At 39.2% G+C, this 22,216-nt stretch overlaps 2 protein-coding genes across 3 annotated transcripts in view; both read right to left on the bottom strand.

Moving 5' to 3' along the window:
* LOC132380889 (uncharacterized) overlaps positions 1-14,408 on the bottom strand; it is a 127,173-nt gene extending 112,765 nt beyond the window's left edge. Inside the window, 2 exon segments of the mRNA XM_059949806.1 lie at positions 7,959-8,047; positions 14,300-14,408. Of these exon segments, the coding sequence (XP_059805789.1) occupies positions 7,959-8,047; positions 14,300-14,357 (147 nt within the window). The 5' untranslated portion in view covers positions 14,358-14,408.
* The window catches only part of LOC132381030 (polymeric immunoglobulin receptor-like), a 50,421-nt gene continuing 42,052 nt past the window's right edge, over positions 13,848-22,216 (bottom strand). The window contains exons 12-13 of one of the 2 annotated variants that reach the window (XM_059950138.1): positions 17,744-17,790; positions 13,848-14,408 (exon numbers count right to left, since the gene is read on the bottom strand). In XM_059950138.1, the coding sequence (XP_059806121.1) occupies positions 14,358-14,408; positions 17,744-17,790 (98 nt within the window). In that variant the 3' untranslated portion in view covers positions 13,848-14,357. Of the gene's footprint in view, positions 14,409-15,429; positions 15,702-17,743; positions 17,791-22,216 lie in introns of those variants that run through there. The other variant, XM_059950137.1, reaches the window with a different exon arrangement.

Raw genomic sequence — 22,216 nt, 5'->3', positions numbered from 1 at the left:
TCTCTGGATGCTTTCAAGAAGGAGCTGGATAGATATCTGATGGATAGGGGAATCAAGGGATATGGGGACAAGGCAGGGACTGGGTATTGATAGTGAATGATCAGCCATGATCTCAGAATGGCGGTGCAGACTCAAGGGGCCAAATGGTTTACTTCAGCACCTATTGTCTATTGTCTATTGTCTATTAAGAAGTCAAGGACTAAGCCTCATCACACTCAGGGTGATCCTCAGCAGAAGTTCAACTGTGCCTTGCTAGACATGCTCAGAACCATGGAAATTAGTAAAAGGGACAAGTGGAGTCAACAAATTGAATGTCTGGTCCACTGCTACAACTGTACACAGAATGAAGCTGCCAGGTACTCACAGTATTATCTGATATTTGGGCGGGAAGCGAGGTTACCCATTGACCTCTGTTGTGGGACTGGTGAGGAAGTTCTACTACAGCAGACTTACTTGAAGTATAGAACCATAGAACCATAGAACTATTGCACAGTACAGGCCCTTCAGTCTTCCATGTTGTGCCGACCCATATAATGCTTAAAAAAAGTATTAAACCCACACTACCCCATAACCCTCTATTTTTTCTATTATCTATCTGCCTCCCTTAATTTTGTACATTTGCCCTCTGGTGTTTGCTATTGGTGCCTTGGGAAACAGGTACTGACTATCCACCCTATCTATGCCTCTCATTATCTTGTAGAGCTCTATCAACTCCCCTCTCATTCTTCTACGCTCCAACGAGAGAAGTCCCAGCTCCGCTAACCTTGCTTCATATGACTTGTTCTCCAAACCAGGCAACATCTTGGTAAATCTCCTCAGCACCCTCTCCATAGCTTCCACATCCTTCCTATAATGATGTGACCAGAATTGAACACAATACTCTTAAGTGCAGACTCACCAGAGATTTGTAGAGTTGCAGCATGACCTCTCTACTCTTGAACTCAATCCCCCTGTTAATGAAGCCCAGCATCCCATAGGCCTGCTTAACTACCCTATCATGATATGAAGGACACCAATGCGATTTCACATGTGTGGAGCAAAAACAGATGGGGTAGATAGTAAATGCATTCTTTGCATCTGTATTTAGTTGGGAGATGGATACAGAGTCTATAGAAGTGAGACAAAGTAGCATCAACTTCATGGACTCTGTACAGATTACAGAGGAGGAGGGATTTGCTATGCTGAGGCAAATCAGGGTGGATAAGCTCCCAGGACCTGAGAAGATGTTCCCTTGGACACTACGGGAGGGAAGAGTAGAAATTGTTACGGCTCGAGGAGAGATTTTTAAAACATCCTTAGTGACAGGAGAGGTATCAGAGGGTTGGAGGGTAACCAATGTTGTTCTGCTGCTTAAAAAAGTCTCTAAACACAAATTAGGAAGTTATGGGCCAGTGCGTCTGACATCAGCAGTGGGGAAGTTATTGGAATGTATTCTAAGGGACCGGATATATTAAGTACTTAGATAGACGTGGACTAATTAAGGATAGCCAGCATGGTTTTGTGTGTGGTAGGTTGTGTCCAGCAGAGTAAAAAGAGAAGAAAAAGAAAACGAACACGACTAAAGCAAGAAAAAAGTGAGAAAAAAAAGAACCGATTAGGTGTTCAACACTGGGGTCATGCATCATAAAAAAAGCTTCTAAAGATTAACATCAAACTGCCAGCCAGCAAAACAAATTATATCGAAATTTACAATTAGATCGTGGAGGAAATCTGTCAATGAACTCAAATGGTAGTAACGAGGAAATGAACCCCATCTTTTCTCAAAATCAAACATAGTTTCAAAGGTTTGACTTCTAATTTTCTACAAACTAAGACATAACATCACTTGAGAGAAACATTGTGACAAAGTGGGAGCCAACACATTCTTCCACTTCAACAGAATAGCCCTCCTAGCTATCAATGTAACAAATGCAATAACGTGTTGGTCAGACAAAGAAATACTGCAGATATTTTGAGATATTATTCCAAAGAGCACAGTTAATTTGATAGGTTGTAAATTAATTTTAAGTGCTCTAGAAATTGTAGAAAAAACTGACTTCCAAAACTGTTCCAGTATAGAACAAGACCAAAACATGTGTGTCAGTGTCTCAGTTTTACATCTATCACAATAACTAACCACATTAGGAAAGACTTTAGACAATCTCTTCTTCATCAAATAGTAACGATGTACAATTTTAAATTGAATCAATGAATGACGAGCACAAATCGAGGAAGAGTTAACCGGCTTCAAGATCCGCATCCAGTCCTCCTTTATAAAAGTCAAATTAAGTTCCTTTTCCCTATTTTGTTTAATCTTGAAGAAAGGGCATTTATCCCATTGTAATAATAAATTATAAATTCTTCCAATGCAACCCTTCATCAAAGTGTCCGTATTCATAATAGTAGCTAACAGATCGGCCACTAATATGCAAGGAAAATTACTTAAATATTTTTCTAAGAAATGTCTAACTTGAAGGTATTGTAAGAAATGTGAATATGAAAGAGAGTATTTATCAACTAATTGTTCAAAAGGCATCAGTCTTACCTTCTTTAAATAGATCCAAAAAAGAATTAATACCTTTATTTTTCCAAAAGCCACAATGACTTCTATGGGGTCTCTAAGAGGTGCTACTGTTGTACTTAAATGTATATATAATGATCACAAGCTTCTACTATGCTCTAAGAACTCAAAGGACCACAGGTCTACACTATCAGCAAGTTGCTTGCGGGCAGAGATAACGAAGGAGCCACACAAGGTGCCACTGCCTGAGTCAATATAGCCACCATGGTCACTTTTCTTGTTATAGCAGGACCCTTTTGGACATTGTTAATCTGGTATGTTGCAAGTTTGATTTGCAGATTTTTTTGATGGGAGCAGTGGTGGTTGGAAGGAGCCAGTTCGTTGGCCGTAACGAGGACTAGGCCTGAAACCGTGGAGTCACCTGCTTGCAGCCGCCCGGAATGAGGAAATAAAGACAGTGTGTCTCACTGGGGGTGGTGTGGCACAGTGTTCAGAATGAGGTCGGAGCTGCCCTCCCAGGGTTTTGCTCTGCAGGAGACAAGCTCTGATGTGGCCGACTGCATAGCGGCACTGAATGGGCTTGGGCCTCAAGCTGCAGGTCTCTTGCTTCTCGGCCATCAGAGTTGAGGCTTTCGAGCCACTGAGCTACTGGGGGCAACGTAACTCAGTTATGGCAATGGAAGATTTAAAATGGACTGAGGAGTCTGGACGATATACATATATATTTGTCTGTTTGTGCTTTGTATATGCAAGGACTGGGTCTCAAAACCACTGCTTCACCTACTGGGAATTGGGTGTCAGGGCGAGGACTAGGCCTTAAACCTACAGTGCCACTGAGCAGGTTTTGGGGCCTGTCAACAGATGATGTCAGTGGGCTGGGGTGTCTGGACATTTAAAAGACATTTAGATTGGGACATGAATGTGGAGAAAATGGAAGGATATTCACATTGTGCAGGCAGAAGGGATAAGTTTAGTTGGCTGTTTAATTGGTTCAGCACAGTATCATAGGCTGAAGTACTGTCCTATGTTCTATTTGATCTCCTTACAGTTCTTTTCTGCCCCACTAACCATCCAAGTCCCTCTGGGGTGAAAAGCTTTCCTCCTTCCTGTCAATCTCCTGGTCAATTTCACCCCATCTGCTGGTGGCTTTACCACATACCCGGCATTTGAGTCTCCATTGTCAATGAGCTCTTAACATCATCGAACCTCACGAGCAATCATATCCCCCAAATGCTACTATGAAATTGATTCATTTTTTAAGTGTTCCAGGAAAATATTTGAGAAAATATTTGTCAAATTCCCTAACTGAACTCTACAAACATCCCCACCTGGAATTACTCAGTAAAACAATGATTGAAAACAATAAATGCTGACACTGAGCCTCTGCAGGGAGAGCGTCCATAACAAGCTTTTTAAAAAATGGGTAAAAGAGAAAAATTTCAGGATGCTGCTGAGTAGAACAAATGTTTATATTTTGAGGAAGTGAATGAGATGGAAATGGATTCTGAGTGCAAGATGAGCACTCAACCCACAAAGAACTGAAGAACAAGACACTTCAAAAACAGGAACAGCTGTCAAATGGCAAGAACTTATTTTTCATGTATAATGTATAACTCCTATGCTGATTTTAGTGAGTACAAGACAGCATGAAAATGATGTTTCATGGATGGAAAGGGTGCCTTTGCATTTTATAGTGCAAACTTTTACAAAGTAACTGTTCCCTAGGCAGCAACGCACTCTGCCAAGATTATCCTCAACACTGGTGCCAGACCAGGGCCAGTACATGTACTCAGCTAAATACACTCCTTCTGCCCTCCCACAACTACCCACCCCCTACCCCCATGAGCCCCGATGCAGGGCCTCCTACTGAAACACCTTTTTCTTCCATAGGTACCGCTGGAACCATACAGTACTGCAAGCATTGTGTCTGTGGTTCCACACCCCAAAATAGTTGAACCAATTCATGGAGTATTTTCTATCTTTACATATCTGCACATACTTTACCATCTCTGCTACTGAAATAATGCACTAGACCCGAATTAACACTGATCATTTGAATGAACAAATAAATGGCAGATGTTTGAAATCTGAGACAAAAACAGAACATGCTGGGAATACTGCATATGTCAGGCTGAATCTCTGGGACGTGAAACAGAGTCAAAAGGTCTTGGGTCTGAAATGTTCACTGTTTCATTTCCATGGGTACAGCCTGACCTGTTGAGTATTTCCTGCATTTACCAGTCTCTGTAATGTTCTACACTGGTCGTCACTCACCGGGCAGGGAACAGATGAGAAGAATCGGAATCCACATTGTTCTATTGACAGTGACCGACTGGGCAGCACTTGTCTGTCGCCCAGCTCTTTGCTCTAAAAACTAAATAACAGGCTAAATGAAATGGGACATGGAAGTTGAAAGAGGAAGAAGGAGACAGCAGGAAGTTCTGTTGTGAAACCACAGTGAGCCAGAGGCTGAAATCAGATGCCTTAGAATCTGAGGCCCCCTCGGTTGAACTAAACAAATGAATCAAATCGAACTTTAACTATCTGATTGAAATGGTGAAGGATAGTTACTGTCAGAAAAACTATTAATAACAGCATGACTGGAAAGTTAATGGTGACTGTAATAAAAATACTGCTATCACTCCAGTCAAGTATGATGTTTGACTCATTCCTATTATGGAGAAATGCCTGTGCAGAACTTTGTTTATAATGGGAAAGCCGATGAACAGTCAAAGTCCTTGACAGATCAGTATCAGGGAGTGCAGAACAACTGTAGACTTTCTCTGCTGCAGCTTTCCTCCATTGTGATGTATCACCATCTTCTGTTGAGAATTTGTTAGATTGCTCTTTGACTGGAAACTCCCCTTCAAACATACAGGTCCAAAATCCTTGGGTCCATTTGCATTTTGGAATTCAGAATTTTTCAGATTTCAAAAAGTTGATGATTATATTGATAACTAAACTGTCTCAGTGCGGGTGGAATTTAGGACCCGGGGGAGCACCAGACCTAGGCACATCCTCCTGTATACTTTAAATCATCTCTAGTTTACTTATAATACCTAATACAATCTGAATTCTATGTAAATAGTTGTTATACTGTATTGCTTAGGGAGTAATGACAAGAAAAAAATTCTGTACATGCTCAAACGAGTGCTGGAGAGAGAACTTCTGGGTTTTCCCATTCCGCGCTCTTTTACAAATACTATTTCAGCTTACTTATAGAGTTGGTTGAACCCTTAGTGCCTAGGTAGCACATGGGGCCTCCACAAGGGTCTTCCACTCCTGCCGGTCTTTCGCTCTGCTGCTTGCCGTTACCCAGTTCATGCCTACTTCTTTCAGTTCTGCTTCCACAGATCTTCACTATGTCATTTTGGACCTGCCCCTGCTTCACTGTGGTGGATCCCTGTGGGGTCCACCTTAGTGCTACTTTTTCTAGTTGATCATTTGGCATTCTCATTACAAAGCCCAGCCATCTCCATCGTCTTCTTTTCACACAAACTGAGACTGATTCCATATTGCAAGATATAAGCAAGTCTTGGTTTCTGATTTTCTCAGGCCAGGAGATCTTCTTGATACATTGTAGACATTTTGACTGGAATATGTCAAGTTTCTTGCAGATATCTTTCATTATCTTCCAACATTCACTTCCATAAAGATGCATACTTAGGATGTTGCTTTTAAAAATTCTGATTTTGGTGTTAAGTTTGAGTTGTCTGGATTTCCAAACTGCATTGAGGCTGCCAAATGTTTGATTTGCTTTAGATAGTCTTGCTAATACATCCTTACCACTATCTCCATCAGTGCTGACTTTACTCCCAAGGTACATGAACTCATCTACCTCTTCCACTTGCTGATTATTGATGATTAGTGGTTGGAGGTTGGAAGCATTTATCTTTGTTTTTCTCACTTGAATGTTCATTCCAAGTTGCGATGCATATGATGAAAGTCTGTCCAATTTCTCCTGAACGTCACTATGACGACTCGCTAGCAGACTGATATCATCAGCAAAAACTAGGTCATCAAGTGTCGAGGTAAGTGTCCATTGAATACCCCGTTTCTCTTCTGTGATTGTTTCCTTCATAAGCCAATCCATTGCTAAAATAAAGAGCAAAGGTAATAGGATACATCCCTGTTTAACTCCTGTGCATACCCTGAAGATTTCTGTCAGTTCCTTTCCACAAATCACCTTGCACTGAAAATCGTTGTACATTATTTGAATAATGTTTACAATTTTTTGGGGAAATCTGTATCTTCTTAAAATTTTTCAGAGCGTTTCCTGATACTGTCAAATGCTTTTTCAAAGTCCACAAATAGTACATAAAGATTGCTGTTCCAATCTGCAGATTGTTCGATAAATTATTTTAGTACAAATATATGGTCAATGCAAGATCGACCTTTTCTAAAGCCAGCATGTTCTTCATTTTTTAAGAATCTTCTTATTGATACATAATCTTCTACAGCTATAAAATGATACAAAACTTCAACAATTTGATATATATTTAATTAATAAAGCTGAAGAAAAAAAACTTATCAAAAAAGAATAATATGTGATAATGAAAAAAAGATATTTTTCTAAAGAAAAGAAGGAAAAAAAGAGAAACCCAACCATTAGGAATCAACTCCCAGAGCAATACATCTTACCATCATCTATGTATATAAAGAAGAAGAATCATCAACCCCCTATTCATTTTTATATAAAATAAAATTGGAAGGAAATTATATAAAATAATTCAAATTAAATGATAATATTTGGCAAAAGAGCCCCATCAAAATCAAATCGAGGATTAAAAGTTCTACTAATTTTTTCCAAACTAAGACGTAACATTACTTGAGAAAACCATTGAATTAATGTAGGGACAGAGGTATCTTTCCAGTTTCATAAAACAGCCCTTCTTGCCAACAATATAGCAAATGCAATTACATGCTGGTCTGAAGATGAAATACCCAGAATATGATGCAGAACTATTCCAAATAGAACAGTCAATGTATTAGCTTGTAAATTAATTTTCAGAGCTTTTGAAATCATAGAAAATAAAGATTTCCAAAATGATTTTAATGAAGAACATGACCAGAACATATGTGACAAAGTGGCTACTTCAGTTTTACTCCTATCGCAGTAATTGTCTATGTTAGGAAATATTTTGGATAGTCTCTGCTTTGTTAAATAATAACAGTGAACAATTTTAAATTGAATTAAACAGTGATTAGAGCATATCAAAGAAGAATTGCCCATTTTCATATATCGCAACCAATCTTCATTAACAAAGGTCATATTAAGTTCTCTCTCCCAATCTTGTTTATCCTTTAGTGAGAGGTTATCTTTTTGTGGTAAAAATAAATTATAAATTCTACCAATGGAACCTCTTACAAAAGGATTCATATTCAAAATAGTATCCAACAAATCAGATTCTTGCATGTATGGAAACTTAGATAAGTATTTTAGTAAAAAATGTCCAACCTGAAAATATTGCAGGAAGTGTGTATACAAGAGAGAATATTTGCTAATTAACTCTTCAAAAGTCATCAATCGACCATCACAAAATAAATCTGCAAAAAAAAAAACAGATCCCCTTATTTCCTCATAAGAGAAAATGGGATTGGTTATTGAAAGTTTAAATAAAAAAAATGATATAAAGAGGTAGACTATTTAAGTTGTTTAAAATTAAATATATTGTGAAACTGAAACCAAATCCATAAGGACTGATTAATAACAGGGTAGAGATTTAAATTTGGAATTTTAGAGAGTTGTAAAGGTAATGGAGCTCCTAATATTGAGGTTAAATGAAACTGTTTGATGTTTTAATTCCAAATCAGTCCAAGCTGGTTTTTGGCTCTTATCCAGTCAATATAGCCAACAACATAATTGTTGAATATTTACAGCCCAATAATACAATCTTAAATTAGGAAGTGCAAGTCCACCATCCTTTTTTAGATTTTTGTAAATGATACTTATTAACTCGTAGTCTTTTATTGTTTCAAATAAAAGATGAAATAATACAGTCAATTTGATCAAAATTTTTTTAGTTAAAAAGATAGGTGTATTTTGAAAAATATATAAAAATCTATGTAAAATCATAATTTTCACATCATGGATATGACCGATTAAAGAAAGTATAAGTGGGTTCTATCTAGAAAATATTTTTTTCATAGAGTCCATTAAGGAAACTACATTAGATTTATAAAGATCTTTATATTTTTAGTAATTATAATACCTAAATATTTAAAAGAATTAACAATTCTTAATGGAATATTGTTATATATAAAATCAGGAGCATTTAATTGAAACAATTCACTTTTATTTAAGTTAAGTTTATATCCTGAAAATTTTCCATAATCATTTGGTATTTCCAAAAGATTAGGAATAGATTCTTCAGGGTTCAAAATATAAACCAAAAGATCATCTATGTAGAGAGAAATCTTATGTATAGTCTCATTTATAGAGATAGCATGAATATTTTTAGTTTCACAGAGTGTTATGGCCAAAGGCTCAAGTACGAAGTTAAATAATAAAGGGCTTAATGGACATCCTTGTCTATTACCTCGTGAAAGTGAAAAAAAGAGGAACTGAAGTTATCAGTAATAACAGTAGCAGTAGGATTGTTATAGATCATTGAAATTCACCTATTGAAATTAGTACCAAAACCAAATTTTTCTAATACCTTAAACAGATATGTCTACTCAACTCTATCAAATGTCTTTTCTGCATCAAGAGAAATAACACATTGGGTTATCTTAGATAGTGATGAATATATAATGTTCATCAATCTTGAAACATTGGAGAAGGAGTAATGGCCTTTAATAAAGCCTGTTTGATCCATAGAGATAATTGTAGTTAAATATTTTCCAAACGGTTAGCCATTATCTTACAGAGAATTTTTGCATCCGCATTTAATAACAAAATAGGTCTATATGATGAACATTCAGTAGGATCTTTATCTCAAGTCAACGTTTATTGTCATTTCGACCATAACTACTGGTACAATGCATAGTAAAAATGAGACAATGTTTTTCAGGAAACAGAAGCTTCTTAAAAAGAAGGTAAATTACTGTTCTCAAAAGATTCATGAAATATTTCCAAAAGATATGGAGAAAGTAATTTTACAAAGCTTCTTGTAAAATCCTAACAAATAACCATCAAGTCCAGGAACTTTGCCTGATTGCATTGACAACATAGCTTTCTGAATTTCATGCTCAGTAATTGGAGCATCAACCATCTATAATCTGTAATCAGTAATTTGACGAAATTTAATCTTATGCAAAAAAGCATTCATTTTGGAGGAATCTGCTGGAAATTGAGATGTATAGAGATCAGAATAAAAATCCTGAAAAGTATTATTAATGTCTTCATGGTTACTTACTATATCCCCATTATCTTTACGAATCTATAAAATTTGTCTTTTAGCTCTAGCTGCCCTTAATTGGGAAGCTACAAGCATATTATTTTTATCCCCAAAAATAGAAAACTAACTTTTCAATTTAAGCAAATATCCTTCAATTGGATAAGTTAATAATAATATTGTGATTATAATTCCACTTTTCAAAAACAGTATTTGAAGAGGTTGCATTGATGTTATTTAAATCTTTAATTTGTTTAGACATTTTATCTAATTCCATTCTTGTCTGTTTCTTCAGTTAGCTATATACAAAATAATCTGACCACATAAATAAGTTTTTAATGGATCCCAAATCACTAACTTTGAGACATTTCCTGTATTATTAAAGAGAAAAATCTCTTTTATCTGAGTTTCAATAAACTCAACAAATTCTGAACTTTGTAACAAATGTTCTGGAAAATGCCAAAGTGGTCTTGTAGAAGCAACATCTTTCAGTTCAAATATTAGGTTTAAAGGAGCGTGATCAGAGATAACAATTGCATCATATTCACATTTCTGAACATTAAATAGAAGTCGAGGGTCGACTATAAAATGGTCGATCCTCGAATATTTATTATGAACATTTGAAGAGAAGGAATATTCTCTATCACTAGGATGCATATGTATCCAAATTTCAATTAACCCATAATCAATTAAAAAGGAATTAATAAGTGATGCAGAACAATTAGGGAGTTGATGTTTGGATGATGATTTATTCATTAAAGGATTTATACAAGTATTAAAATCACCACCCATTAATAACATTTATTAATTTAGATCAGGTAATAGAGCAAAAACAGCTTTAAAAATGAGGGATCATCAACATTTGGTCCATATATATTAACCAAAACCATTTTCCTGTTGTAAATTGTTCCTTTAACAATCAAAAATCTACCATCAATATCAGCTATAATATCCTCCTGGTTAAAAGGAATTTTAGAATCAATAAAAATCGAAACACCTCTAATTTTACTATGAGAATTTGCATGAAACTGAGGATACTCCAAAATTTAAAAAATCAATTTTTATCACATAGCCTGATACACGTTTCTTGTGCAAAGATTATGTCAGGTTGGAATCGGTTAATAGCTTTAAATGTTTTCTTGCACTTAATAGGATGATTTCAACCACGGACTTTCTAACTTTAAACATTTAACTGTTTAAATACCATCATGAGACTTTATATCTAAAAAAAAGTAGTTAGACGCATGTCAGGATAAGGTAGTCATGAATGACAGAGATAAACAACAATAATAATAATTTGCATAATGTAGATAAAAAAATAAGAAAAGAAAAAATGAAAAAACCCATCCAAACTACAAAGACCAGAAATAAGTCGATATCGATCGACACCAGCCCCAAAGAATGCATAAAAATCAATTATAAACTCCACCTGCCTGAATAAAAGGTAAAAATTAAAAAAGTAATATCTATCTCCCTCTTCTGGATACACAACTCATTACAGTTGACATACTGTTCATTACAACTGAGCTAAAGAAAACAGTTATTAGACATGACATTCAATTTTGAAAATAGCCTTCATAATATTAAATAAGGAAAAAAAACACTTCCAAAAATAACTTCTTGAAATATTTGCTCAGAAGAAAAACAATTGCCATCCTTAAATTATCAAATCTATCTTTAAAGCATAAAGAAACCTGGATAGTTACTTAAAAGTTCTTAACAAAAACATGCGGAGCAAAAAGCAATTAGTTCAATTAAATGCTGCAAACAGAAAAAAAAGTTCTAGATGGTTCGAAGTTATCTACAGTCTTTCGACAGTTCCCTCGCTATGACTTCTGAGGTAAAAACCATCCAAACCAGTCTATTTCAGAGCTAAAAGTACATTTTAAGGTAAAGACTTTCTATACCCATCAAATCTTCTGATTTCATCACTCCTTACGTCACGAGACAACCAAACAGTTGTAAATTATTCAAACTTCAGGCTTCAGACTCGGCAGGGAGAGAATTAATAAAATGCGGTGTTTAGCTGGGTCATCAAAAATATGAACCCCAGAATTTTTGATGAAAAGCCTTAATTTAGCTGGGTATTAAAGAGATGAATGCAACTGTCTTTGATAAGCCGTACGCATAACAGCAGTGAATCCAGAACATTTCTGAACAATTTCACGAGGAAAATCTTTGAAGAAGTGAATTTCAGAGCTTTGAAATTGAAACAACCTTTGTTTTCTTGCAAGTTTAATAGTGCGGTCTTTGTCTCTGAAATGAAGAAAACGCACAACCACATGTCGGTATTGTCAATATCTTGCATTGGAGTTGTTGTCTTTGGAGATTAGTTCTTCATGTGGACACCTATGTTGTCTGATTGGCACTGAACTCCTACATGTTTAGAGTGTAAACATGCCAATCCCCCTTTGCTTGGTCATTGTGGATTCTTGCCTGATGAAACTCAGACTGAATTCTTCTCTGTATCAGGTCATTTCAGTTCTTCAATAATCTGTATAATGTGCCTGAGTTCTTGTTAGTTTTGCTGGCTAATTTCTGGAATAAGTCTTTTGTTTTGTTTGGGTTGTTGAAGTCACTGTGACTCCTGCACTCGAGTTCGCTAGTGACCCTTTCAGAATGCTCACAAGAAAGTGAACCTCAGGACTATATATTCTGACAGAAATGCACTTTGATACTAAATTTATTTTAAACTTTAAAATCCTTCCCATTTGAACAAGACCTTCCCATGGGAGCAAATTCCATCTGAAATCCAAGGTTTGGAAACCCCGTCAGTGAGAACAAAGCTGGTCAATGAGAGCAATCCCCACGCACGAGGAGATGCCCCATCCATGACCTTGGCCCTGCTCGCACCTACAGTTTTCAGCCATCATGTCCCACCCCTGATCTGTGCCCTGTCCGTGGGCCATCAGAGAGTCAGGTGTGGTGCTATGCCATCTGCCAAGGGGATCTCTGAACCCAACATGGCAGAGCCAGCAACAGGAATGGTCCCCATCAGGGAATCACCTAATGGGTTTGAAAAGTTTGTGCCCTTCCATCCTAATTGATGTTAACTTTACTGCTACCTTGTGTTGGAAACTGTCCCTCTGTGTTCTGGGTTTGAGTCCTGGCCCTATGTCCTGCTCCATGACTCTGTGTAGAGCCCTGGTCCAAAATTCTGTTCCTAAGGAGGGACCCTGACTTTGTGTTCCATGTCTCTGTGCTACTGTGCCCCTTCCAGACTGGGGCTCTGTGCTGCTGCACCCCCTCCGGACTGGGGCTCTGTGTTCAGGTGGCCCAAGGTTGAGTCAGGGCTTCAGTTTCTTGTCCTCTCCATGTGCCTTGTCTTGTGCAGGAGTTCCATGTCTGGTTTTGTAGCCAAGCCTCAAGGGAACCAAGCCACGTGCAGTCCTGTATCGACGTCATGTCATCGTCTTGTTCTGGGGTCTGAGCTCGAGTCAATACACAGGTTCTGGGACCTTGTCCAGTCTCTGGCTCAACCCAAGCCCAGGTTCCTAGTTCCCAGTTCCTTGTCCTGGTCACGCCTTCCTAGCCAAAGTCCTAGCCCATATCTATGTTCCTGCCCCTGCTCCTAGTCTGTGTCCTGTCCTGTCCCTAACTCTAGTCCAGTCCAGTTCCTAGTACTTCAGTGTCTGTGTCTTGCATTTGGGTCCACTCCCAGCGCCCACCTTATGGCAAACCTCTCTGCTGACTGCTTCTTCTGAGGCTCTCATTTACACCTCCTGTGCTTCTGGAAGTAATTTCCTGTGATTCATAACATGTAATTTATTTTCTGGCTCAGCCCACAATTCACCAAAATCCCCTTACTTGAGTATTGTCACTCAGTCCTGCTAACATTTTAACATCTTTGCAAATTTCAAACATCTGTTGAAAATTAGATGGATACTTTATTAATCCCAAAGGAAAAAAATCCCAATGTCACAGTCGCATTACAAGTGCACAGATACAAATATTAATTCTGTAGTCTGGGGAAAAGCACACACTCAGGACAACACATACTTTTTCGGGTTTTAATTCATTTATCTGTTTTATTGCCAGAAGAGAGTCTTAAAACAAAACAAACAAATTTACAACCATTTCCTGCCATTACAATCTCAGTTTAACCTTCGATCCACACCCTTGTGTATCGACAAATTGTTTATACAGTATAAAATTACACAAAGCAAACCACACAAAACTAATACGGTAGTGGCAATTCTGAAGGAACACAATACAAACATCATTAGAACACCACCAACTCTGTACCTTATACAGAGCAGCAAAAATGTAAGCAAATACATCTCCTCTAAGACCTCTACTCCCTTTTAGTACACACATGCTTCACTTCCAAACAGAGTCTAAACATTCAGATTACACTGTTACATTCATAATCAGTCATGATACAATAAAGTTAGACAAAGGGTACGCTTTGGCACAACTTTTACACAATATTGCCTGGTAGTTAAATTACAGGAAGACTGACCTACTTGGCCGGTAAGGATCTTTGCACAAGCCACACTATCCAGCGCCGAAGCCTTCATTCATGAAAATCTAAAGCATCCACATGTTAAACATGTCAAATTACCGATATTCTGAAAAAAGATAATCACTGTTATTATTTAAATAGCTGAAAGAAATTATGATTGAAGAGGTGGGAGTGGGGTGTCAGAGTGTATATTGTAGAAGTCAGAATGAGGGGCAAGAGCATTTTCACATTTGTAGGGATGATTGATCCTCGAAGAGGACCACAATTTTGTTGTGGTTTGGAGGCTTGTGTGACCCAAGACCCGGAGAGCTATGTTGACTGGATTCAAGGCATCATGCTTTGGCTCTTGGTAAGGTTACACTTGCCAAACAGATCACAGGGTAGAGAACAGACTAAGAGTGATTCACCAGTCCTCCAGCTCCGGGGAGGTGGGGGGGGGGAGGGGAGGGTTCAGATCAGGGCTAACAAACCCAACTGCAAAAACAAAACTGTTACAGAAACAGCAATGAAGATTCCTTCTACATGTGAGTGTGATGGTAATCCTGTGATTCAACCCAGGACTTGCATGACTAACAATAGTGAAAACTGAGAGGAAGCTACCGACATGATGAAGGAAGCCCTGAACACCACCAGTGATGGAGGACCTGCACTGCTTCCCCTTACACAGCGGCATAACGGGCAGTCACACAGAGATGATCTACACTCAGACCCTCATTGCCAATGAAGAGGAACGGGGAAGCAGGGTTTGGAGAAGAAGCAGATCAGAATGAGCTTGACAAAGTAATTATGTAGATAGATTAAGGCAGAAGAGTAAAACTTTGTGGCCACTTTATTCAGGACATCTCTGCAGCTGCTCGTCAGAGTAAATACCAAATCAATTATGCGGCAGCAATTCGATGCAGGAAAGCATGCGTGTTGGCGTGTTGTGCATTGAGAGGTGTTCTTCTACAACTACTGTTGTAATAAATGGTAATTTAACTTACTGTCAACTGAACCTCTTGTTCATATCTACATGCTTTTATGCATCGAGTTGTTACATGATTGACTGATCAGATATTTGCATTAACGAGCAGGTGTACAGGTGAACTGAATAAAAAACGTAAATCTTATGCCTCAATCTTGCCACATAATTACTTTGTCAAGCTTATTCCTCGTCCTGTGGAGTAGCAGGAGAGAAAGCTTTCCTTTTGGGCTTAGCACGATGGGTTTGAAATTTGATATCTGCATAGGTGACGTTGTCCACATCAGTAACGGAGTGGACTGTTGTTGATTTCCTTTTGTATTTCACACTTGCATACACAATTCCAGTTCCTTCTTTTGCCGACTGGGCAACTGTCTGTTTGTTTCGAATATGGTGTAGATCTGTATAAACAACATTTTCTTCCAACATGGCCATTTTCTGAAATAAAAAAAAATGGATTCTGAAATCTACTTAATGACTGATGAATATGAAAGTTGAGCGTGTGAGAAGCTACAGGGAGAAGACATCATAATAGTTGAGAGGGAAAATAAATCAGCTGTGATTGAAGGATGGAGCAGTCTTGATGGGCCAAATGGACTAATTCTGATCCTCTACCATATTGTCTATGGTCTTAATTTCCTGGATTGTTTTTTTTATTAACTATTTTATGTTTAGTGTTGGCGCGTGGCCTAGTGGGCAAGGCATCAGACTAGTAACCTGAAGGTCACTTGTTCGAGCCTCAGCTGAGGCAGTGTGTTTATGTCCTTGAGCAAGGCACTTAACAACACATTGCTCTGCGACGTCACCGATGCCAAGCTGCATGGGTCTCAGTGGCCTTCCCTTGGACAACATCAGTGGCGTGGAGAGGGGAAGGCCTGCAGCTTGGGCAACTGCCGGTCTCCCATACAACCCTGCCCAGGCCTGCGCCCTGGGAAAAACCTTCCAAGGTGCAAATCCATGGTCTCATGAGACTTATGGATGCCTATAAATTTTATGTTTATATCCTGAGTTCTACTCTCATCCATAAGTGGAAACACCTTTATTCAATAAAACAATTTGATACTCTTGCAGGCAACTATTAGATCATCCTCAGTTTTCTTTCTGTAAGTAAACCATGATCCTTTCAATCAGTTTGTAGGACTTCATTTCCCATAACGTTTGACAACAGCTTATGGCTCAGTGGATGTGATCCTTAGTGAGGACCCACTACTAACTGTGCAACAACAGCATGTTGCTTTATAACACCAACACACGAAGTTGGTAGTTTGTGTTTCAGAGGAGTTCACTGAGAGAAGAGGTTGAAAATAAATTTGAGAATTATTTGGGCAAATTATAATACTTTTAGGGTTTACAGTCAGAATGGTTTGTTGTAGCACATTAATTGATTAGACGGGTGTAATTGGGTGGCTCGTGGGTCCAAAGGACCTGTTACTCTGCTGTATTTCTAACGAACAAAAGTTAAGAGGACAGCATTGCAGGCGTTCATGAGGTTAAGTCCAGTGTGTGGGATTTAGGGAGCTGAAACTAATGCCATTGGTGGTGGGATTCAGAGACTGGAAGATACACAAGAGGAACACACAGTTCTCCGAGGGTACAGCTATTGGAGGGGAAGTGATGCCCAGAAGGGAAAATGTACGGCAGAGCAGAACTCTTCAACAATCTCCACCCTGCAGTTACCACGCATGTTGAAAATTGTGGAAAATATCAAAAACAAAGACTGGTGATAACAGACATAAGAGATAATAGACTATTCATACTGGTGTCAGGATTGAGGGGTAGAATGAAAAAGTGGGTGGGTGAGGTCAGCACAGAACAAATATTCAATTATTTAGAGATACAACATGGTAATAGGCCATTCTGGCCCAAAAGGCTGCACTACCCAATTAAACCTATGTGACCAACTTAACATACTAACATTTCTGGAATGTGGGAGGAAACCCACAAGGTCACTGGGAGAACATGCAAACTCTTTACAGACAGCAACTGGAGTGAACCAGTTTGTTACCAAACCACTACATTACCGTACCACCCCTTATTTATTATTCTGAACAGACCTGCCCGAGTTGTTTCTGATTTCACTGCAGAGTTTGATACTCAGAGGGAATATCCAAAATGTAAACTGAAAAGTCATTGAACCCAAAGAGAGATTTACACAATTAGACACTCTATCTCTAATAGTAGAGAAAGGACCAATCCCAGTTTTCACCATTCAGTAGTGATAATCAAGCCTGGAGCCACTTTGAAGATTAGTCATGTAAAATATTATGGATAGAAATGAAGAAAATCAGAATGAGCAGAAGAGAAAGGAACAAATAATCAGAAGGGTATGCCAATAGGATTGAATGAGAGGAGTGTTCAGAGGTTTGTGTAAAATATTAATACTGGACTGGACTGGTGGGACAAATGATTTGTAAACTCCCATGTAACCCAAGTTTTAAACATTCTGAAGCATTCAGACAATTTATACTTCATGTCCATACCTGGGTATCATTGTTGCCTTTTCTGTGAGAAGTTCTGGGCTTCAATTCTGGAAAATACAACATTACTGCTCACAATTCCGTGCCTGTTACGGACATAAACATTTATTCATTTATTTATTTGTTGATACAGCACAGAGTCGGCCATTGCAGCCTTCGAGCTTTGCCACCCCAGCAACCCCCGACAAACCAGATTAACCGGAACCTAATCACGGGACATTTCCATTGACCAATTAACCTACCTGGTACGACTTAGGACTGGGATGAAACTGGAGGACCCAGAGTGTATCCAGGCATCCCACAGGGAGGACATTCAGAGACTCCTTTCAGAACAGCACTGGAATTGAACTGCAAACTCCGGAACGCCCTGAGCTGTAATAGCTTCGTGTGAACCGCTAGGTTACTATGGCCCCCGTACTGAATCTCAGAACCACGGGAACCCAGGCTGGAACACAATAATGATTCTCCACTCAGAGCAAACCTCTGCTCTGGTTAATACACAATATTCAGAAAGGATCATGTTGTTTTATACCCTACCTGAGAATAACACACAGATGATCATGATACTCACAGTTCTCTTCACTGGTTTACAAAGTCTATTTAAAGGACAAGATGATTTCTTTCTGGATTTATTTGGTGATACACCACAGAGTAAGCCATTCCAGCCCTTCAAGATACGCTGACACAGCAGCCCCAACAAGACTGATTAAACTGAAGCTAATCATGGGACTATATACAATGACCAAGTAACCTAGGGACATTTAGTTAGGCACATGAATATGAAGAAAATGAAAGAATATTGGCTTTGTGTAGACAGAAAGGATAAGTTTTGCTGGCCATTTGATTACGATTTTAAATGGTTCAACACACCATTCCCGGCCAAAATACTGTTTAATGTTCTATCTGATTTTCCTTGCAAATTTTCTAACCCACCACCCATCCAAATGCCCCTGGGGTCAAAAACTTTCTTCACAACACTGTCAACCTGCGTAGCTACTTTGAGTGTCTTATCAATAGAGACCCCAAGATCTCTCAGATCCTCCACATTGCCGAGAGTCTTAACATCAATATTATATTCTGTCTTCAAATTGGACCTACCAAACAGAATCACTTCGCACTTATCTGGGTTGGAGTCCAGCTGCCACTTCTCAGCCCAGATCTGCATCCTATCGATGTCCCACTGTAACATCTCTGACATCCCTCCAGAATATCCACAATACCCCCAACATTTGTGTCATCAGCAAACTTACTAGCCCATCCTTCTACTTTTTCATCCAGGACATTTATAGAAATCACAAAGAAGAATGGTTCCAGAACAGATCCCAATGGAACACCACTAATCACCACCCTCCATACAGAATATGAACCATCTACAACCACCCTTTGCCTTCTGTGGGCAAGCCAATTCTGGATCCACAAAGCAAGGTCTCCTTGGATCCCCTGCCTCATTTCTTTCTGAAGGAACCATGCATAGAGAACCTTATCAAATGCTTTATGGAAATTCATATATACTACATCCACTGCTCTACCTGCATCAGTGTGTTTTGTACATCCGCATAGAATTCAATTAGGCTCATAAGGTACAACCTGCCCTTGACAAAGCCTTGCTGATTATCCCAAATTGGATTATGTTTCTCCAAATGCTCATAAATCCTGCCTCTCAGGATCTTCTCCACCAACTTGCCCATCACTGAGGTCAGACTCAGTGGTCTATAATTTCCTGGGTTATCTCTACTCCCTTTCTGAATGAAGGATCAATATTTGCAACACTCTATTCAGCCAGTACTTCTCACATCCCTCTTCATGATGCAAAGATCATCACAAGGGGCTCAGCAATCTCCTCCCTTGCTTCCCACAGTAGCCTGGGGTATACCAGGTTTTGTGCTGGTGACTTATATAAGTTAATGCTTTTCAACAATTCCAGCGCATCCCCTTTCTGAATGTCTATATGCTTAAGCATTTCAGTCCACTGAAAGTTAGCCCTACAGTTGCCAATGTCCTTTTCCCTGGGGAATACTGAGGCAAAGTAGTCATTAAGTACTACTGCTACTTCCTCTGACTCCATGCACACCTTTCCACTATTGCACCTGATTGGTCCTTTTCTCATATGGCTCATTCTCATGCTCTTCACATACTTGTAGAATGTGTTGGGATTTTCCTTGATCCTGCTCACCAAGGCCTTTTCATGACCCCTTCTGGCTCTCCCAATTCCATTCTTCAGCTCCTTCCTAGCAACCTTGTAATTTTCTAGAGCTCTAACAGTACCTAGTTTCTTGAAACTTCCATAAGCTTTTCTTTTCTTCTTAACTAGATTTTCTACATACATCGTACACCATGGTTCTTTAACTCTACCATCCTTTCTCTGCCTCAATGGAACATACCTATGCAGAACTCCATGCAAATGTGACCTGATCATTTGCCATATTTCTACTGTGCATTTCCCTGAGAACACCTGCTCCCATGTTCCTGCCTAATAGCATGATATTTCCCCCTATCCACAATTAAATGTTTTCCCAAATTGTCTGCTCCTATACCTCTCCAGCGCTATTGTGAAGGGGATAGAGTTGTGGGCACTATCTCCAAAATGCTCTCCCAGTGAGAGATTTGACACCTGACCAGGTTCATTTCCCAATACCAGAGCAAGTATAGCCTCTCCTCTAGTTGGCTTATCTCCATATTGCATCAGGAAAGCTTCCTGAACACAGCTTACAAACTCCACCTCATCAAAACCCCTTGCAATAAGGAGATGCCAATCAATATTAGGAAAGTTAAAATTTCTCGTCACAGCCATACCATCATTATTAGGAAAGACAGAAAACATACAGCAATACAGGCCCTTTGGCCCATTATGTTGTGCCGAACATGTACTTCTTTAGAAATTACCTAGGATTACCCATAGCCCTCTATTTTCCTAATCTCCATGTACCTATCCAGGAGTCTCTTAAAAGCTCCTATCATATCCACCTCCACCACCTTCGCCAGTAGCCCATTCCACGCACTCACCACTCTGTGTAAAAAATTTACCCCAACATCTCCTCTTCACCTTCTTATGTTGGCCAGCATTCCAGAAACTGCCTCCCTATCTGCTCCTCGATATCACTGTTACTTTTGGAGAGTCTACAAAAAACAGCCAGTAGATTTATTCCTGTTTATTCCTGTTTCTGACTTCTACCCACACTGACTCAGTAGACCATCCCTCAATGACTTCCCCCTTTTCTGCAGCTGTGACACTTCCTCTTATAAGCAACGCCAACCTCAACCTCTTTTGCCTCCCTTTCTGTGCTTTTTGAAACATCTAAAGCCCGGCACACTCTACAGCCATTCCTGCTCCTGAGACAACCACGTCTCTGTAATGGCCACAACATCACAGTTCCAAGTATTGATCCACGCTCTAAGTTCATCCAACTTGTTTATAATACCGCTTGCATTAAAATAGACAGATCTCAAACCATCAGGCTGAGTGCATCTTTGCTCTAACATCTGCCTATCCTTCCTCACAAACTCCCTACAAACTGCTCTAACCTCCCCATCCTCTGCCTCTTCACTTCGGTTCCCACACCCCTGCAAATCTAGTTTAAACCCTCCCCAATAGCATTAGCATACCTTCCTGCCAGGATATTGGTTTGCCTCAAATTTAGCTGCAACCCATCCATTTTGTAGTGGTCACACCTGCCGAAGAAAATGTCCCAGTGATCCAAAAATCTGAATTCCTGTCCTTAGTCCAATCCTTCAGCCATACATTTATTCTCCACCTCATTTTATTCCTATACTCACTGTCGTGTGGCACAGGCAGGAATCCCGGAATTACTACCATTGAGGTCCTTCCTTACTCCCTGTATTCTGCTTTAAGGACCTACACCCTTTTTCTACCTATGTCGTTGGTACCAATATGTACCACGACCTCTGGCTGCCCACCCTCCCATTTCAGCATATTGTGGACGTGGTCAGAAATATCATGAACCCTGGCACCTGGGAGGCAAACAACTATCCTTGTTTCTTTTTCATGTCCGCAGAACTGAGAGGAGGCTACCAACATGATGAAGGAAGCCCTGAACAGCACCAGAGATGGAGGACCTGCACTGTGTAGAGGTAATGTTACTGAAAGTAACTTCTGCTGCATAGGTAGCACAGTCATAAAATTGGTTGCAGACAACTCTAAATCATATGGATAGTGTGCTAACAATGTTTACATCATGTCAGCACATAGTAGTTATCAGCAAAATTGAACTGTACACTCCATTGAGTTGAATGCATTACTTTCTATTCAATGCATTCTGTGGTAAGGCTGTGTACATAACTACTCTGGCTGGTTTGTAACTGTACAGATTTTGCATGTAGAGTGCTCAGTGCCATGGAATACTCCAATGCAAGGTGAATTCACAAACCTACCTGGTACCATTTACAGTGGAACAGCCATTGACTTAGTTTACTTCTGCAAAGGAGAGTAGTATCTCTCCTACTAACTATAGAATCCTC

This window comes from Hypanus sabinus, chromosome 25, assembly GCF_030144855.1.
Source record: "Hypanus sabinus isolate sHypSab1 chromosome 25, sHypSab1.hap1, whole genome shotgun sequence".
NCBI classification, from domain to species: Eukaryota; Metazoa; Chordata; class Chondrichthyes; order Myliobatiformes; family Dasyatidae; genus Hypanus; species Hypanus sabinus.
Note: the sequence above shows the minus strand (reverse complement) of the source record. Positions and strands in the feature narration are given on the sequence as shown.